Source organism: Drosophila bipectinata, chromosome XL (genome assembly GCF_030179905.1).
Source record: "Drosophila bipectinata strain 14024-0381.07 chromosome XL, DbipHiC1v2, whole genome shotgun sequence".
In the NCBI taxonomy this organism is placed as follows: Eukaryota; Metazoa; Arthropoda; class Insecta; order Diptera; family Drosophilidae; genus Drosophila; species Drosophila bipectinata.
Genome location: NC_091734.1, coordinates 9,144,142 through 9,158,219, shown reverse-complemented (window position 1 = coordinate 9,158,219; position 14,078 = coordinate 9,144,142). Strand labels below are relative to the sequence as shown.

The 14,078-nt window shown below is 40.8% G+C and overlaps 3 protein-coding genes across 3 annotated transcripts; all 3 read left to right on the top strand.

Moving 5' to 3' along the window:
• The first annotated feature begins 7,802 nt into the window (after window positions 1-7,802).
• On the top strand, window positions 7,803-9,063 carry LOC108131943 (lysosomal aspartic protease-like). Its single transcript, XM_017251063.3, has one exon. The coding sequence runs from the start codon at window positions 7,819-7,821 to the stop codon at window positions 9,028-9,030; it is 1,212 nt and encodes a 403-aa protein (XP_017106552.2). The 5' UTR covers window positions 7,803-7,818; the 3' UTR covers window positions 9,031-9,063.
• Window positions 9,064-9,409: 346 nt separating this feature from the next.
• LOC108131941 (lysosomal aspartic protease-like) lies at window positions 9,410-10,774 on the top strand. The gene has a single exon (XM_017251061.3). It carries the CDS (start codon window positions 9,427-9,429, stop codon window positions 10,645-10,647), a length of 1,221 nt encoding a protein of 406 aa, XP_017106550.2. The 5' UTR covers window positions 9,410-9,426; the 3' UTR covers window positions 10,648-10,774.
• Window positions 10,775-11,416: 642 nt separating this feature from the next.
• Window positions 11,417-12,769, top strand: Pgcl (Pepsinogen C-like). Its single transcript, XM_017251060.2, has one exon. It carries the CDS (start codon window positions 11,443-11,445, stop codon window positions 12,658-12,660), a length of 1,218 nt encoding a protein of 405 aa, XP_017106549.1. The 5' UTR covers window positions 11,417-11,442; the 3' UTR covers window positions 12,661-12,769.
• The last annotated feature ends 1,309 nt before the right edge of the window (window positions 12,770-14,078 follow it).

Below are 14,078 nucleotides of genomic sequence, written 5' to 3'. Positions count from 1 at the left end.
AGGGGCAGCCTCTGTGAACTTGAATCAACGGATGTCCGGCCTTAAAAGGTCACTAACCAGTATTCAATTTTTAAATCAAAAGTTTATAAATATACTATATATATTTTTCTAAAGGTCTTCAATAAATTTATAGTTCATAGATCATTAATTCCTGATGACTGACACGCGTTGCTGGTCTTCCCGGGAAAATCCTTGAAACGGAAAACAATGCCAAAAAAAAAATCTCTATAAATACAAAAACACTTGGTTTCAAAGGCCCATTGTCCTTGATGTGTGAAAAGTGGACAATAGTCCGAAATACGTTTTCAATTAGTAATTTACGATTGTCCACTCATTGTTTGAAATACCAACAATAGAATTTCTGTTGCAAATCAAATCAATTTTTTTACGGAATATAAAATACTAAAGATCTTGCTCTGAGAAATGTAGAGATTTAAAAATTTTAACAAAATTTAAAACAGCTTTAAAATATTTTTAAAGCAAACTCCTGTTCTTCCTCTCCCTTGTAAGTCCTGTTTTTTTTTCTGATCTTTAAGCTGAGTTGGGGTTTTTTTGCTCGTTTTGGACATAAAAATTAATACGCATTTTTAATCGCCAACAGTCCGGTTTACTCTCGGTTCCCTTAACTTGTCTGAACTTTTATGATTTTCTGATTTATGTCCATTGAGCGGAGCAGTAGTAGTAGCTCCCCTGTCAGTCACTTCATCATAAAAATTTGTCAATTCAATTTAACTTACAATTTTTAGAATTTTTGTCTCTTACGTTAATTGCCGTTTTTGTCATTGTATTCATTGCTTGATGAACTTTAGAATTTTTATCATGATTGAAATGGGAATTTTACAATGTCACATTGCCAGCAAAAAGTGCAGAAAAAATTTATATAAAATGTAGTGAGTTTTGAGGGAAATAACTTAATATGAAAGGGAGATAGTTAATATTAATCGTTTAAAGTCGATTTTTCTATTTTTTCTTAATATAAATGCAAATTTTTTCGTCTATAATGCTTATGAGTTTGAATTAAAATCAATTTGAAGAAAGATTATAGATATTAGACCTTAATTCTTCATAGTTCATAATTTATTTATGCAAATTAAAGGCTATTGATTTTAATGAGTAATCCTTAAAAGAAAATTGAAATTCAAATGCGTTTTAAGAAAATTATAGACAGTCACCACCACAAATCGATCAAAATCAATCTTTTATCGGGCCAAAGAATGTTTCCTCCTCATTTCCACATGCCCTCCCATTTTATTACTTAATGGCACTGCAAATGAAATTCTGTCAGGGCATTTTTGCATTCATTTACCAAGACATTGTGGCCATTCTGGCCATTTGGGCCTCAAAAGGCGGCCAGAAACAGGACCAGAAATGATCGCTAAACGATCACTTAACCGAATGGCTTGCCCCCAATCATTTCCACTAACAATTATCCGCACATTGTTGCCATTACTTTGGCCCAGAGGTGGATTTTTCGCTTTGTGTTCGCATTTTCAATTTGGTCATCCATTAGCTTTTATTGATTTTCGTGCAACATTTTTCTAATTTGCAACACTGCCGCCCCTCTCCTGGCTTCCCACAAAGACGCCCAAAGACCCAACTTACGTCAATATTACGGCCCAAAACCAGAGGGGGATTGAGGGGTCCCAACCTTGGTGGCAAATATCGACTGCCTGGGTGGTCCCCGGGCAGCAGCCACAAAAGCAGCAGCCAGCAAAAGCAAAAGCAGAAAAGCAGACACTCCATCAGCCCAAGTGAAGTGCGTCGAACGTTTCCTTTTCATTTTTTTTTTAAATCAACTCAATTCTCTGGGATGTAAAGCAAATGAGGCGCGTTTTATGCAAAAAAATAAGAAAAATAAAAAGGGTATAAAAAAAGCAAAGCCAAAATGTAAAAAAAATCAAGAAAGTAAAGCAAATATTAAAAGCAGAAGATTTTAATACTCTATGAGCTTATATTAATAAGGACTTGGTATATTTTAATTCCAAGAGAAGACTGTGTATATAAATAATATTAAAAAATATATAAACATTATTTTTTGTTTAAGAGTATAAAGAAATAATACGAAAAAATATATTAAAGGCAATTATACAAAGAAACTATCATATTCTCTATAAAACATATACATTATTTAAATAATACTTTTTATGTGAATATACAAGCATCCTTTCTGTAAAGAGTATTAAAAAAAATATTGAAAAAAATAAAACAAGTTGGCCATCAAGATTGCGCCACAACTCCGCCGGTGATGGCTATCGATCAGTGCGGTTCTGGCCAAGAGTCTGTCTCTGATTTTGGCCATGGCTTCTTGATTACCAATCGCCGGAGCACCATGTAGCGTAATCCCAGGGAAAAAGCAGTGAAAAAAGACCCAGATGAGAACCCAAAACAGTTACAGACTAATAACAAACAATTAGTAACTATCAGTACTGGTATTAACGGTGACCGGCTCTTTGGATTTCTGGATTCTTGTGGATTTTGTGGGTCAAGTTGGCCCAAAACGTTTCATTAGCCTCTCTGGCACAACTGAAACATTGTTGGCAGCGAAAAAGAAAAATAAAAATTGTTTAAAGAAAGTGCCAGAGATCGGGAGTCCTGTATGCGGTGGGTCCTTAATTAGTAGATCCCTCTCGATACAGATCGCTCGAGCGAAGCGCGTGTCCCTTTTTTTTTTCTTCCTGACTTCTGAATCAATTAGTAGACGGATAAAAAACTAGTCAGGGGTTAATTTCTGATACCGCAACGGGTTAAGACTTGTCACGGCTGCGGTAGGTGAAAGTCGTAAAAGAAAAAAAAACCAAATTCGTTATGCTCGTAAAAATATCCTCCAGATCCAGCATCCTCGGTTGGGAAAATGTGGTAGCAACTTTCTTGCCAGTGACATTAAAGTAGCTACTGATAGGATCACAAGGAGCGAAAGTTACGACTCAAAGAGTATCCTTTTTTTGGGGTCCTTTCCGGGTGTTCCTTATCAAAAGGTGAAGAACAAATTTATTTGTAGATACGAAAGAGAGAGTTTACTAATTGCTAGGAATGAGTCATAAGGATGGGTTGGGAATAAGACGTATTTTTCTTGAAGAATTTTAAAAGAACTTACAATATTATTATGCCAAAAAAACCATCATATAATTAACCAATTGACCTCTTCGATCGAGGAAGTGATCAACTGAAGAAAAAGCCCCCAATAAATAAGCCCCAACAGGGCAACCAACTTTAATATCAGCCAGAATCTTCCACCTCCATCTTCTGAAGAAACCTTCTTTTTCCAGAATCCCCAATTTCGAATCCCAAATCCAGTATCCAGTATCCAAACACAAGTCATTGAGCAAAGCAAATAAAATTATCTCATTACAAATTATGCCCCCAATGCCAGAACGAAGGTGGAGGAGAATTCTTCTGGAAGGAGGAAAAGAGCAGCACGAGCAGAAGACGCTAAATAGATTATGTCAAATGATCGAAATCACATCATAAATCCATACACTAAAAGAAAAGCAAGAGGATAAAGTGGTGCCGCGGGGCGCGGAATGAACGCATCCAAAATCAAATAAGCCAGGGCGGTGCAGTGTGGGCGTGATCTTGGCCATGGTCTGAAGACCTCATTGCCCCACCATCCCAGCTCCCTCCCCCCCATACCCTTTAATGCCAAGGAAATGCCACTCTTTAACACGTTTTTAAGGGGAGGGTAAGGTCAAATCATGCGAAAAAAGCCATGTTTTTGTGATTTTTTTCCTGACGACACAGTTAAAATTTATTTATTCAACCCACGGTATATTAAAGTATGACATTAGAAGAATGTTTTATCAAATTTTTACAAAAAAATATTTAAAAATATGGCAATGGTAGCAATTGTCCGGACGTGTCGCCAAAAAAAGTTGAATTGCGGTGCCCCTCATAACTCGGTGCTGGATCATTTGTAATCAAAAAATGAAAATTCATTCGTTAGATAATAGTTCGCCCCAGGTAACGCTGTAAAGGTTTTTTGAAAATTGCAATTTTTTAATTTTTTCGAAGACTTTGAAGTGAAAAACTCAATTTTTTGGGAAAAAATCGGTTAATTTTTCATTGCAAAATCAAAACTATGAACAAAAAAAAAAAAAAACTCGACAGCGTTACCTCGTAAAATATGTACAGAAATAGTGTTTAAAATTTCAAAAGGATCGGTGCAGTAGTTTTGAAGTTATGAGGGGCACCGACTTTGAAAACGTGAGTTGTGGGAAAAACGCTTTAAAGTTTTAAACACAAAAAAATCCAGTGTAAAACGTTAATAAGCAACTTCGTCAATAACTAATAACTTCGTCAATTTTGCTTTAATTGACTTGAAATTTTGACACAATATTCTTCAGATATTATGCATTCAATTTAAAAAATAAAAAAAAAATGGAAAAAAAAAATATTTAATACCTTACCCTCCCCTTAAATGGAATGAAATGCGGCCGAGTCTGAGTCTCCAATTGCCCAACATCGATTATTGTTTTGCATGTGGCCTTAAAATAAAAAAAAAATCAGAAACCGAAAACCGATATTGGTAAGAGCGGGAAGGGGGAAGGTTCTACCCCGACGGCGCTTTGAAGCTCTACAGTGTTCAGTGTACACCTTCGATCTACAGACGAGAACTGATAACGCACCTCCAGAAAACCACACCAGCCAGCACCACCATAACCACCAAAGGAGGTGCAGAAGTTTTGCGAGAAAAACAATAAAATATTGATCGGAGTGAACAATAAATTCGATGCCTAAGTACAGAGTCCTTATTCCTATGTGTATGTGTGTGTGTGTGGGGGGGCGGTGTGTGGGGCTTTAGTGGGTCTTAAGTTTGGGAGCTTTAGGGGTTTGGGAGGGCTCCCTCACACTTTGCGTGCAAAAATCGATCAGCTCGAAATGAAATTGAAGTTAAAACGCAGCGCCCCGGGGCCAAAGGGCCATATAGCATGGCCAAGATATATATCTTTGACTCCAGGAACAGTCTGCACCCACTCCAGGATTATAAAGCACAGTTCAAAATAATTTTATTTTAATTTTAAATAATATTTTTTTATTTTTTGATTAAGGATTAAGAAGACATGATGTTTTTTTCTTCTTTCTTTAAGGTTTAAAAGGGTTCTTTAAGGTCTTAGGATAATCATCTTTAACTCTATTTAGAAAATAGAAAAAAATATAAGAGAATATATAGTTTATTAAGTATACCTGGTATATTAAATTTTTAGTAATTTAGTGGCTTAATACTTTTAAAATAATAGTTTTAATATTTTCAAAAAATATAAAAATAATCCTTTCCTTTTTCTTCCCTTCTTGTTCTCCTTCAAAACCCCTTTTTATGTTTCCAAAAAATTCCACCAAATTCTAAAAATAATTTTTCCAAAAACTAAAAAAAATATAAATTATAACCATTTAAAAACCACAAAATATCATTCGTTTCGGTAAGTGTAGCCTGCAGTTCACAGCGGGCCAATGACTTTCTGGAGCTTCTTTGGGCGGCATTTGCGTGTGAAACTCCTTTGAAATTGGATAGACCCGGCAAGGTACCTTTAAGGATGGACAAAAAAAAAATATAATACTAAAAACTGAAATAAAGCCAAAAGAAGGGAGAGGTGATCATTGTTCGGTTGACATTTTTGGGCAAAACGAAATCAATTTGCAAATGGTTCAGTGCTCGTCCAGAAGTGTAAAAAATGCATTCTCCGTGGCATACAAAGTCATCATCGGAGTCGGCATCCGGCATTCGTTGCGGGTGATAAATTTTCAATTAGCTTGACTTGAGCGCCCACGCAAAGGATCGATCAGAGCTACCATACACTATATACCATATAGAGAGTGAAAAAAAAGGAATCTATATATGGTAGCGGAACCAATCCGTATTGACACTGCCGCACGGGCGACAAAGCGACCTCATCATGGCCCATTGTGTGTAGTGCAACATTAGGTCACGGCTAATCAAGTGGCCAACACCTAGGAGAGAAGGATACCATACCCACGTGTGTGCACTACTGAGCCACCTACTGAGGACCTCTGACCCTCGTCCTTTTCGGCTAGTCCTGTGCATATATTAAAAACAATAACTCTTTGTTGCCTTCATTCATTTTTCTGTGGGCATCTTGGTGGGTCTCGGGCTTTAGTTATTTTAGATACGATCCATAAATATTCCCACACTTCTAGAATTGACAACTCCATTAGTCAGAGGGATAGTGGACATTGGTCATTCCAGGGGTCTGCTTTATATTTTAAAACCAGAAGGTTTCCAAAACGAATTCTGACAGCCAGGAAGTTATTTGCATTTTAATAAAGAAAATAAATGTATATATAGATTTTGCTTTCCATTCCACTATTATTTTTATACCCTTGCAGAGGGTATTATAATTTTGTCCAAAAGTGTGCAACGCAGTGAAGGAGACATCTCCGACCCTATAAAGTATATATATTCTTGATCAGGATCACCTCCTGAGTTGATATGAGCATGTCCGTCTGTCCGTCTGTCCGTCTGTCCGTCTGTCCGTCTGTCTGTCTGTCTGTTTCTACGCGAACTAGTCTCTCAGTTTTAAAGCTATCGACTTGAAACTTTGCACACACCCTTCTTTCCTTTGCACGCAGTATATAAGTCGGAACGGCCCGGATCGGCCGACTATATCCTATAGCTGCCATATAACTGATTGATCGGAAATGGTATAACTTCGGTGTTTTTAGAGTTAGAGAGTTCAAATTTGATATGAGAGCTATTTTTGGCAAAATAATATGACATGCCAAATTTCATAAGGATCGGCCGACTATATCCTATAGCTGCCATATAACTGAACGATCGGAAATGACCCAACTTTCGTGTTTTTGATGATAGAAAGCTGGCACTTGGTACACATTCTATTTTTGGTCAGTTAATCCGACCTACAAAGTTTCATTAGGATCGGTTGACTATATCTTATAGCTGACATATAACTGAACGATCGGAAATGGTATTTGGTAGAAATATTAAATTTCGTATTTTTGAAGATAGAAGCTTGGGACTTTTTTTTAGATTTTTTATTGTAATTAATTGGTTTTATTATGATGTAATCATAAGGATCGGCCAACTATATCCGATGTTTGCGCTATATATTCGGTTTTAGCTGCAAGGGTATATCAACTTCGGCTCCGCCCGAAGTTAGCTTTGCTTTCTTGTTAGATATATTTTAATCTTATTTATTATGTTAGTTTTGTTATTGATTAAAAAATAACAAACATAGCATTCTTTCACAATCACACGTCTTCATAAAAAAGGGTTAAAATTCATTGAAAAAGAAGCCCTAAGACTTTGATGAAATAATTTAAATAATTTGATTGATTGACAGAGTGATATGTATGACACATATAAAAAATTGTGATAATGGAGGCTTTATACGAAAAATAAAATGTCACTATCCGGGAGATGGTAATGTTCTTTGAATTTCTAAAAAGAATTAAAACAGCTTTGATGACTTGCGCATTTCAAAAGTAAAGCTTGAATGGTTTTTCCAAATTTTATAATCATTTTACGGTTAAAACTAAAGAACTTATAAATGGGAGATTTTTGAAAATAAAAAATATATTTCTTAAATAAAGAAATGATTCTAAAAACTGGGTTACATTATTGCTTCCTTCCGGGATTGGGTTTTAACTCTTATCGAGGCAAACGGCGAGCTTTGATTGATTTTTGTAAAATCACAGAAATCATAACGCCAGTCACACGTTATCGTGTTATCGATAAGATTGGAGGCTTATTTGTTATTGTTTTCGGGGGGTATAGCACCCCTCTATAAGAACTCGGGAGGACCGGAGAATGCCAGTCAGTTGAATTTCAAACGCGCCGACGCGAACATGGCTCACTTTCAGTTTCTGGTCGGGATTCTCATTCTTCTGTCGGCCCTGGCCGATGGATCTCTTCACAGGATACCCCTCCACAGATCTCCAAACTTTAAGAGAACCCGCGAAGCCATTGTGGCGGAGCAGCTCTATGTGGATCACAAGTACAACCTCAACACTACGGCCAACGGCTTCCCCATGGAGCAGTTATCGAACTTCAATAACTTCCAGTACTACGGAAATATAAGCATCGGAACTCCGGGGCAGGTCTTTAGTGTCCAATTTGACACGGGCTCCGCTAACCTGTGGGTGCCCAGCGCCCAGTGCTCGAGTCCCGCCTGCGTTCAGCACAAGCTGTACTACAGCAACATGTCCAGCACCTTCCAGAGCAACGGGTCGGTCTTCGACATCACCTACTTGGAGGGTACTGTGGCGGGATTCATGTCGCAGGACTTGGTGTCCGTGGCAGGCCTTCGGGGTGTGCTTCAGACCTTTGGCGAGGTGACCACGGAGACGGGTACCAACTTCCTAAACTCCAGCTTTGATGGAATCCTGGGCATGGCCTTTCCCCCGCTGGCCGTCAACTTGGTGACTCCGTTCTTTCAGAATCTGTATCACCACAAGCTGGTGCAGCAGCCGGTGTTCTCGTTTCTGCTGCGGAACAACGGCACTACCGCCAGCTACGGCGGAGAGCTCATCCTGGGCGGCTCAGATCCGGCGCTCTATCGCGGCCAGCTCACCTACGTGACGGTCAGCAATCCCGAGTACTGGCAGTTCGTCACGGACTCCATCCAGATGGGAAACACGGTGATCAGTCGGGGATCGGCGGCGATCGCGGACACCGGCACTTCACTTCTGCTGGCTCCCCTCGCCCAGTACACTCAGATCGCCGGGATATTCAAGGTGAACTCGCTGGGATATTTCCGGTGCCGCAAAATCAGTTCGTGGCCGACGCTGAACTTCAGGATTAGTGGAGTATCCTTCAAGGTGCCGCCGCAGAACTATATCCTGCAGGAAGGCGCCTACTGCACTCTGGCCATCGTGAGCTCCAATCAGGAGTTCTGGATCCTGGGCGACGTCTTCCTGGGACTCTACTACACGATATTTGATGTGGGCAACCAGAGGTTGGGTTTCGCGAATGTAAATAGTACTGGATCTACTCTAGGACAGATGGGTGTGTTCACTATGTTACTGAGCTTTATCCTATTGAAGCTGTGGGTCCATTGAGTTCGAGTCTGAATCATGATTGTTATTATTTTTTTTTTTTGTTATATATTAACTATATATTAAATAAATAAAGTAAGAGTGTTAATGATAAAATGATTTTTGTTTAAAAGACAAAGCTTGTATTGGGGGTATTGTGGCCAAGAAACAAGTCTACTTAGAACGGACAAGGTTACAAGATTATAATACCCTTAACCCATTTATATTCTAATTTCATTAATTACCCAAAAACGAGGTTTGATTGATTTTGTAAATTCGCGGGAAGCACACACGCGACTCGCTCGTTATCGTTATCGATAAGATTGGGGGCTTATTTCTTGCCAATGTCTATATCATTATTATATGAGAGCCCGGAGGCGGAAGGCCAGTCAGTTGTTTTGGAAACTCTTTGCCGTCAACATGGCTAACTTTCATTTTCTGGCCGTGATTTTGTCAATCTATGCGGTGGCTGTCCTGGCCACGGGATCTCTGCGGCGGATTCCCATCCAGAGATCTCCAAACTTCAACAGAACCCGGGCAGCAGTCCGGTCGGAAATGTCGTATATCCGGAACAAGTACAACATGGACGCTGTGGCCAATGGATATCCAATGGAGCCATTGTCGAACTACGACAACTACCAGTACTACGGGAACATAAGTATCGGCACACCGTCTCAGTTCTTTAATGTCCAGTTCGACACGGGCTCCTCAAATTTGTGGGTGCCCAGCTCTCAGTGTAATGACTTCGCCTGTCTTTTGCATACCCAGTACATCAGTAGTCAGTCCAGCACCTACCAGGCCAATGGAACATCCTTCAACATCACTTATGGAACGGGGAGTGTCTCGGGATTTATGTCCCAGGACGTGGTGACAGTGGCCGGACTCTCTTCCGCCAATCAGATCTTTGGCGAGGTGACTACGGAGAGGGGCAGTAACTTTCAGAGCGCCAACTTCGATGGCATCCTAGGCATGGCCTTTCCCTCCTTGGCGGCCAACTTGGTGACTCCGTTCTTCCAGAACCTCATCAATAACGGCGAGGTCGAACAGCCCGTGTTTTCCTTCTATTTGCGGGACAACGGCAGCACTATAAGCTACGGCGGAGAGCTTATCCTGGGCGGATCGGATCCCACCCTCTACAGGGGAGAGCTCACCTATATTCCGGTCAGCTATCCCGCCTACTGGCAGTTCTACACAGACGCGATCCTCCTGGGCAACACTCTGATCAGCATGGGAGATGTGGCCATAGCGGACACTGGCACTTCGCTTCTGGTGGCTCCTCAGTCCGAATACGATTCGATTTCCAGTCTTTTTGGTGTTGATTCCGAGGGACTCTTCGCCTGCGGTACGATCAACATGTGGCCCAAGCTGTACTTCAAAATCAACGGGGTCTTCTTCGAGGTGTCGCCGGAGTACTACATCATCCAAGACGACTTCTACTGCTCGCTGGCCATTCAGAGCTCCAATCAGGAGTTTTGGATCCTGGGTGATGTCTTCCTGGGACGCTACTACACGGAGTTCGATGTGGGAAACCAAAGATTGGGCTTTGCTCCAGTGAATTCTGCCAGTGCTCTAGGCCAGATGGGTGCATTGGTCTTGTTTGTTGTCACTGCCTTTCTAACCTCTAATCTTTTGGATTTTTGATTAAAAGGAACATGTAGTCTTTCCAAAATGTCATTTAAATGAGTGCGAGTCTAATCAGTTAGTTAAATATTGTTTTTTTTTGGTATATGTTATAAAAATAAATAAAATGTTTAATGTGAAATGCAAATCTGTTGTGTTGGTTTGAGCTCTGGGAACCCTTTACTATCCGTACTTCCTCCCATAGTTTTGGAGGTCTTGAGAACTAAACGGATCTAACTTACTTTTCATTAATCATATGAATAAGAACCGACTTTCCACAAAATTATCTATCAGGAAGACTCATCAGAGAACATGTCACCGCCTTTGATTACATTGTCTATTGATTGATTGATTGGAAGGGCTCATGACGTATAGAAATTATACGATACCAGTTAATGGAAATAGAACTTTTGTATCCAAGGTGATACAAAAAGAAGTTTGCATTGACTTTCGTCATTTCCTTGAAAGGATTAACGAAAGTTTCGGGAACTGAATCATGGAGTACACATTATTTTGTTTATTCTGAATGTTCGATAATGAAATCACAAATAGATAGGAAAGTTAAGGCCACTTATCGGGGGTGAGTAAGAGGGCTTGTGAAATATTTTGGAAAGGAAACAAGTTGAATGCGTGAGCGATAAATAGAACGAGTGTAACACTAGCTTAATTTCGGATATTAAGTAACTCTCACCCAGACTGCCCGTTATCTGCATTGATAAGGGGGAGGCTTAACTCCGAGTTGTACTTTTTACTTATAAGAACTGAACGGAGTGGGAAGCGGCCAGTCAGTTGTTTTAGTTACCTGCCGCCGTGAACATGGCTCATCCCCAGATCCTGTTGGCCCTGCTGGCCTTGCTCCTGTCGGTGGTGGTGTCGGTTAATGGATCCCTCCGCCGCATCCCTATTCAGAGATCCCCGAATTTCAAGCGCACCCGGGCGGCGGCCAAGGCGGAAATGTTCTACATTGCCAGGAAGTACAATCTTAATGTCGCCACCAATAGCTCCGCTGTGGAGAAGCTCTCCAACTACGACAACTTCCAGTACTACGGAAACATCAGCATTGGCACTCCCGGCCAGAACTTCCAGGTACAGTTCGACACGGGCTCCTCGAACCTATGGATCCCCAGCTCTCAGTGCACGAGCACATCCTGCATGGTCCACACCCGGTACTCCAGCTACCAGTCCAGCACCTACAAGAGCAACGGCTCCATCTTCAACATCACCTACGGCACGGGCAGTGTCTCCGGCTTCATGTCCCAGGACGTGGTGTCGGTGGCGGGCCTGGTGATCCGCAACCAGACCTTCGGTGAGGTGACCTCTGAGTCGGGTACCAACTTCTTGAATGCCAGTTTCGATGGAATCCTGGGCTTGGCCTTCCCCATGCTGGCGGTCAACCTGGTGACTCCATTCTTCCAGAATCTGATTAGCCAGAATGTGGTAAAGCAGCCGGTGTTCTCATTCTACTTGAGGAATAATGGCACAACCCTGAACTACGGTGGTGAGCTGATCCTGGGAGGATCGGACCCGAAACTGTATCGTGGCGCACTGACCTACGTCCCGGTCAGCTATCCCGCCTACTGGCAGTTCTACACGGACTCCATCCAGATGGGCAACACTCTGATCAGCATGGGAGATGCCGCCATCGCGGACACGGGCACTTCCCTCCTGGTGGCACCCCAGGCGGAGTACACCCAGATCGCCAAGATATTCAGCGCCGATTCCGAGGGAGTCTTTCCCTGCGGCAAGATCAACAAGTGGCCCACGATGTGGATCAAGATCAGCGGTGTATCCTTCCAGATCACGCCTGAGTACTATCTCATCCAGGAGGGATACTACTGCGCCCTGGCCATCCAGCCTGCCGATCAGGACTTCTGGATCATGGGCGATGTCTTCCTGGGACGCTACTACACGGAGTTCGATGTGGGCAACCAGCGATTGGGCTTCGCTCCCGTGAATGCCGCCAATACCCTTAGCCAGTCGGGTGTACTGGGCTTACTGATGGTCCTTGCCGTCTATAAGATATTCTTCCACTAACCTTACTATACCTCCAACTATATAATAGCTACCAATTTTTTTTTTATTTTTTTTCCCCTGAAATGTAAAACCGTAAACCGTTTTATTTAATAAATAATTCCCTTTTAAACTTTGGTATGTGGGGGAAGCATGTCATTTAAACCGCCACCGCGAGCCCATCGATCACACCGATAACGTAAGTTCTAGATAAATACTTGGCTCTATTTCGAACCCGGCACTATGTCTATTTAGCCAAAAGTAAATAGGGGATCAGGCCCGAGCCATCTGACCTGATTGAGTTGGCCAAAGGCTTGTCTCTTATTTTTTTGTTCTGTGTGTTAGGGGAGAACCATAGCCTTTGGGGTTTTGTTTTTGCAGCTTCTCCGGGGGATCAGTGATCGCAAATTGGGCGAACCTAATTGGCCTGTCGCGTGATTTATTGTGAAGAAAAAAAAAATTACAAAAACACACACAAGAACCGAGTCTGGGGCCAAGAAAAAACAACTGGCAGCAAAGAAATTGGAACTCAAACTGAAGAGTGAAATGAAGTGGAACTCAATGAGCGCATTATTTATGTGATGTTATTTTTTGTGCTTTGGCCAGGATTAGGCCTCGGCTCTCCCACACGGATCTCGCCCGGTGGTCGTAACAGATCCAGATCACGACCCAATGTACTTGGAAAAATATTTTTGTAGTTCTTTAAAGGGGTTTATTGGTAGTTCTTCTAGAAGGTTTAAAAAAAGTCCATGAAAGGTATCAAAACAAGTCCAAAAGTAGACAACATTTATGGAATAAAAAAATACAATTATTGGGGTCCAAGTTCCGGTGACGAAAGCCTCTAATTCCCACAAATTTATGAAGAGAAATTATTGCTTTGAAAATATTTTACTTTTATTTATGAATACGAATTAATAAAAAGATTTATAAATATTTATTAAATTTTTAAATTCAATTCTTAAGCATTTAAAGTTTTTAAAGTCTGGGATATATTTTAATTAAGAATTTTATACAATTTGTAATTATATATATATTTTTAAAAGCTTAAATTCAAATAGAAAAATTAATGAATTTAAATACATCATTAAAAGGCAATGTTCCGGTGAGGAATTCTTTTGATTTCCCCCAATCTAGTTTTCAATTAAATAGGTTTATACTTGATTTTATATTTAATAAAGGCCTGAAATTTGAAAAGATTAATCTATAGCCCGGTTTGTTTCAGTGCCTTCTGCAAGATCGTTCTCTAATGAGTGCGTATTCCCGATATCGGGCTTTAGATTTATTGGACCAGCAATTGCATCAACCTCAAGCCACCATCAAGCTCATCAAATACCAATAAAATATCATTTGCAGCAATTGCTTTTGGGAGGATGGCCAGATCCCGAATGAAGTATGGCAGGATCCCAAGAAGTATGGACCACCGGCATTTGACCCCAAAGGGT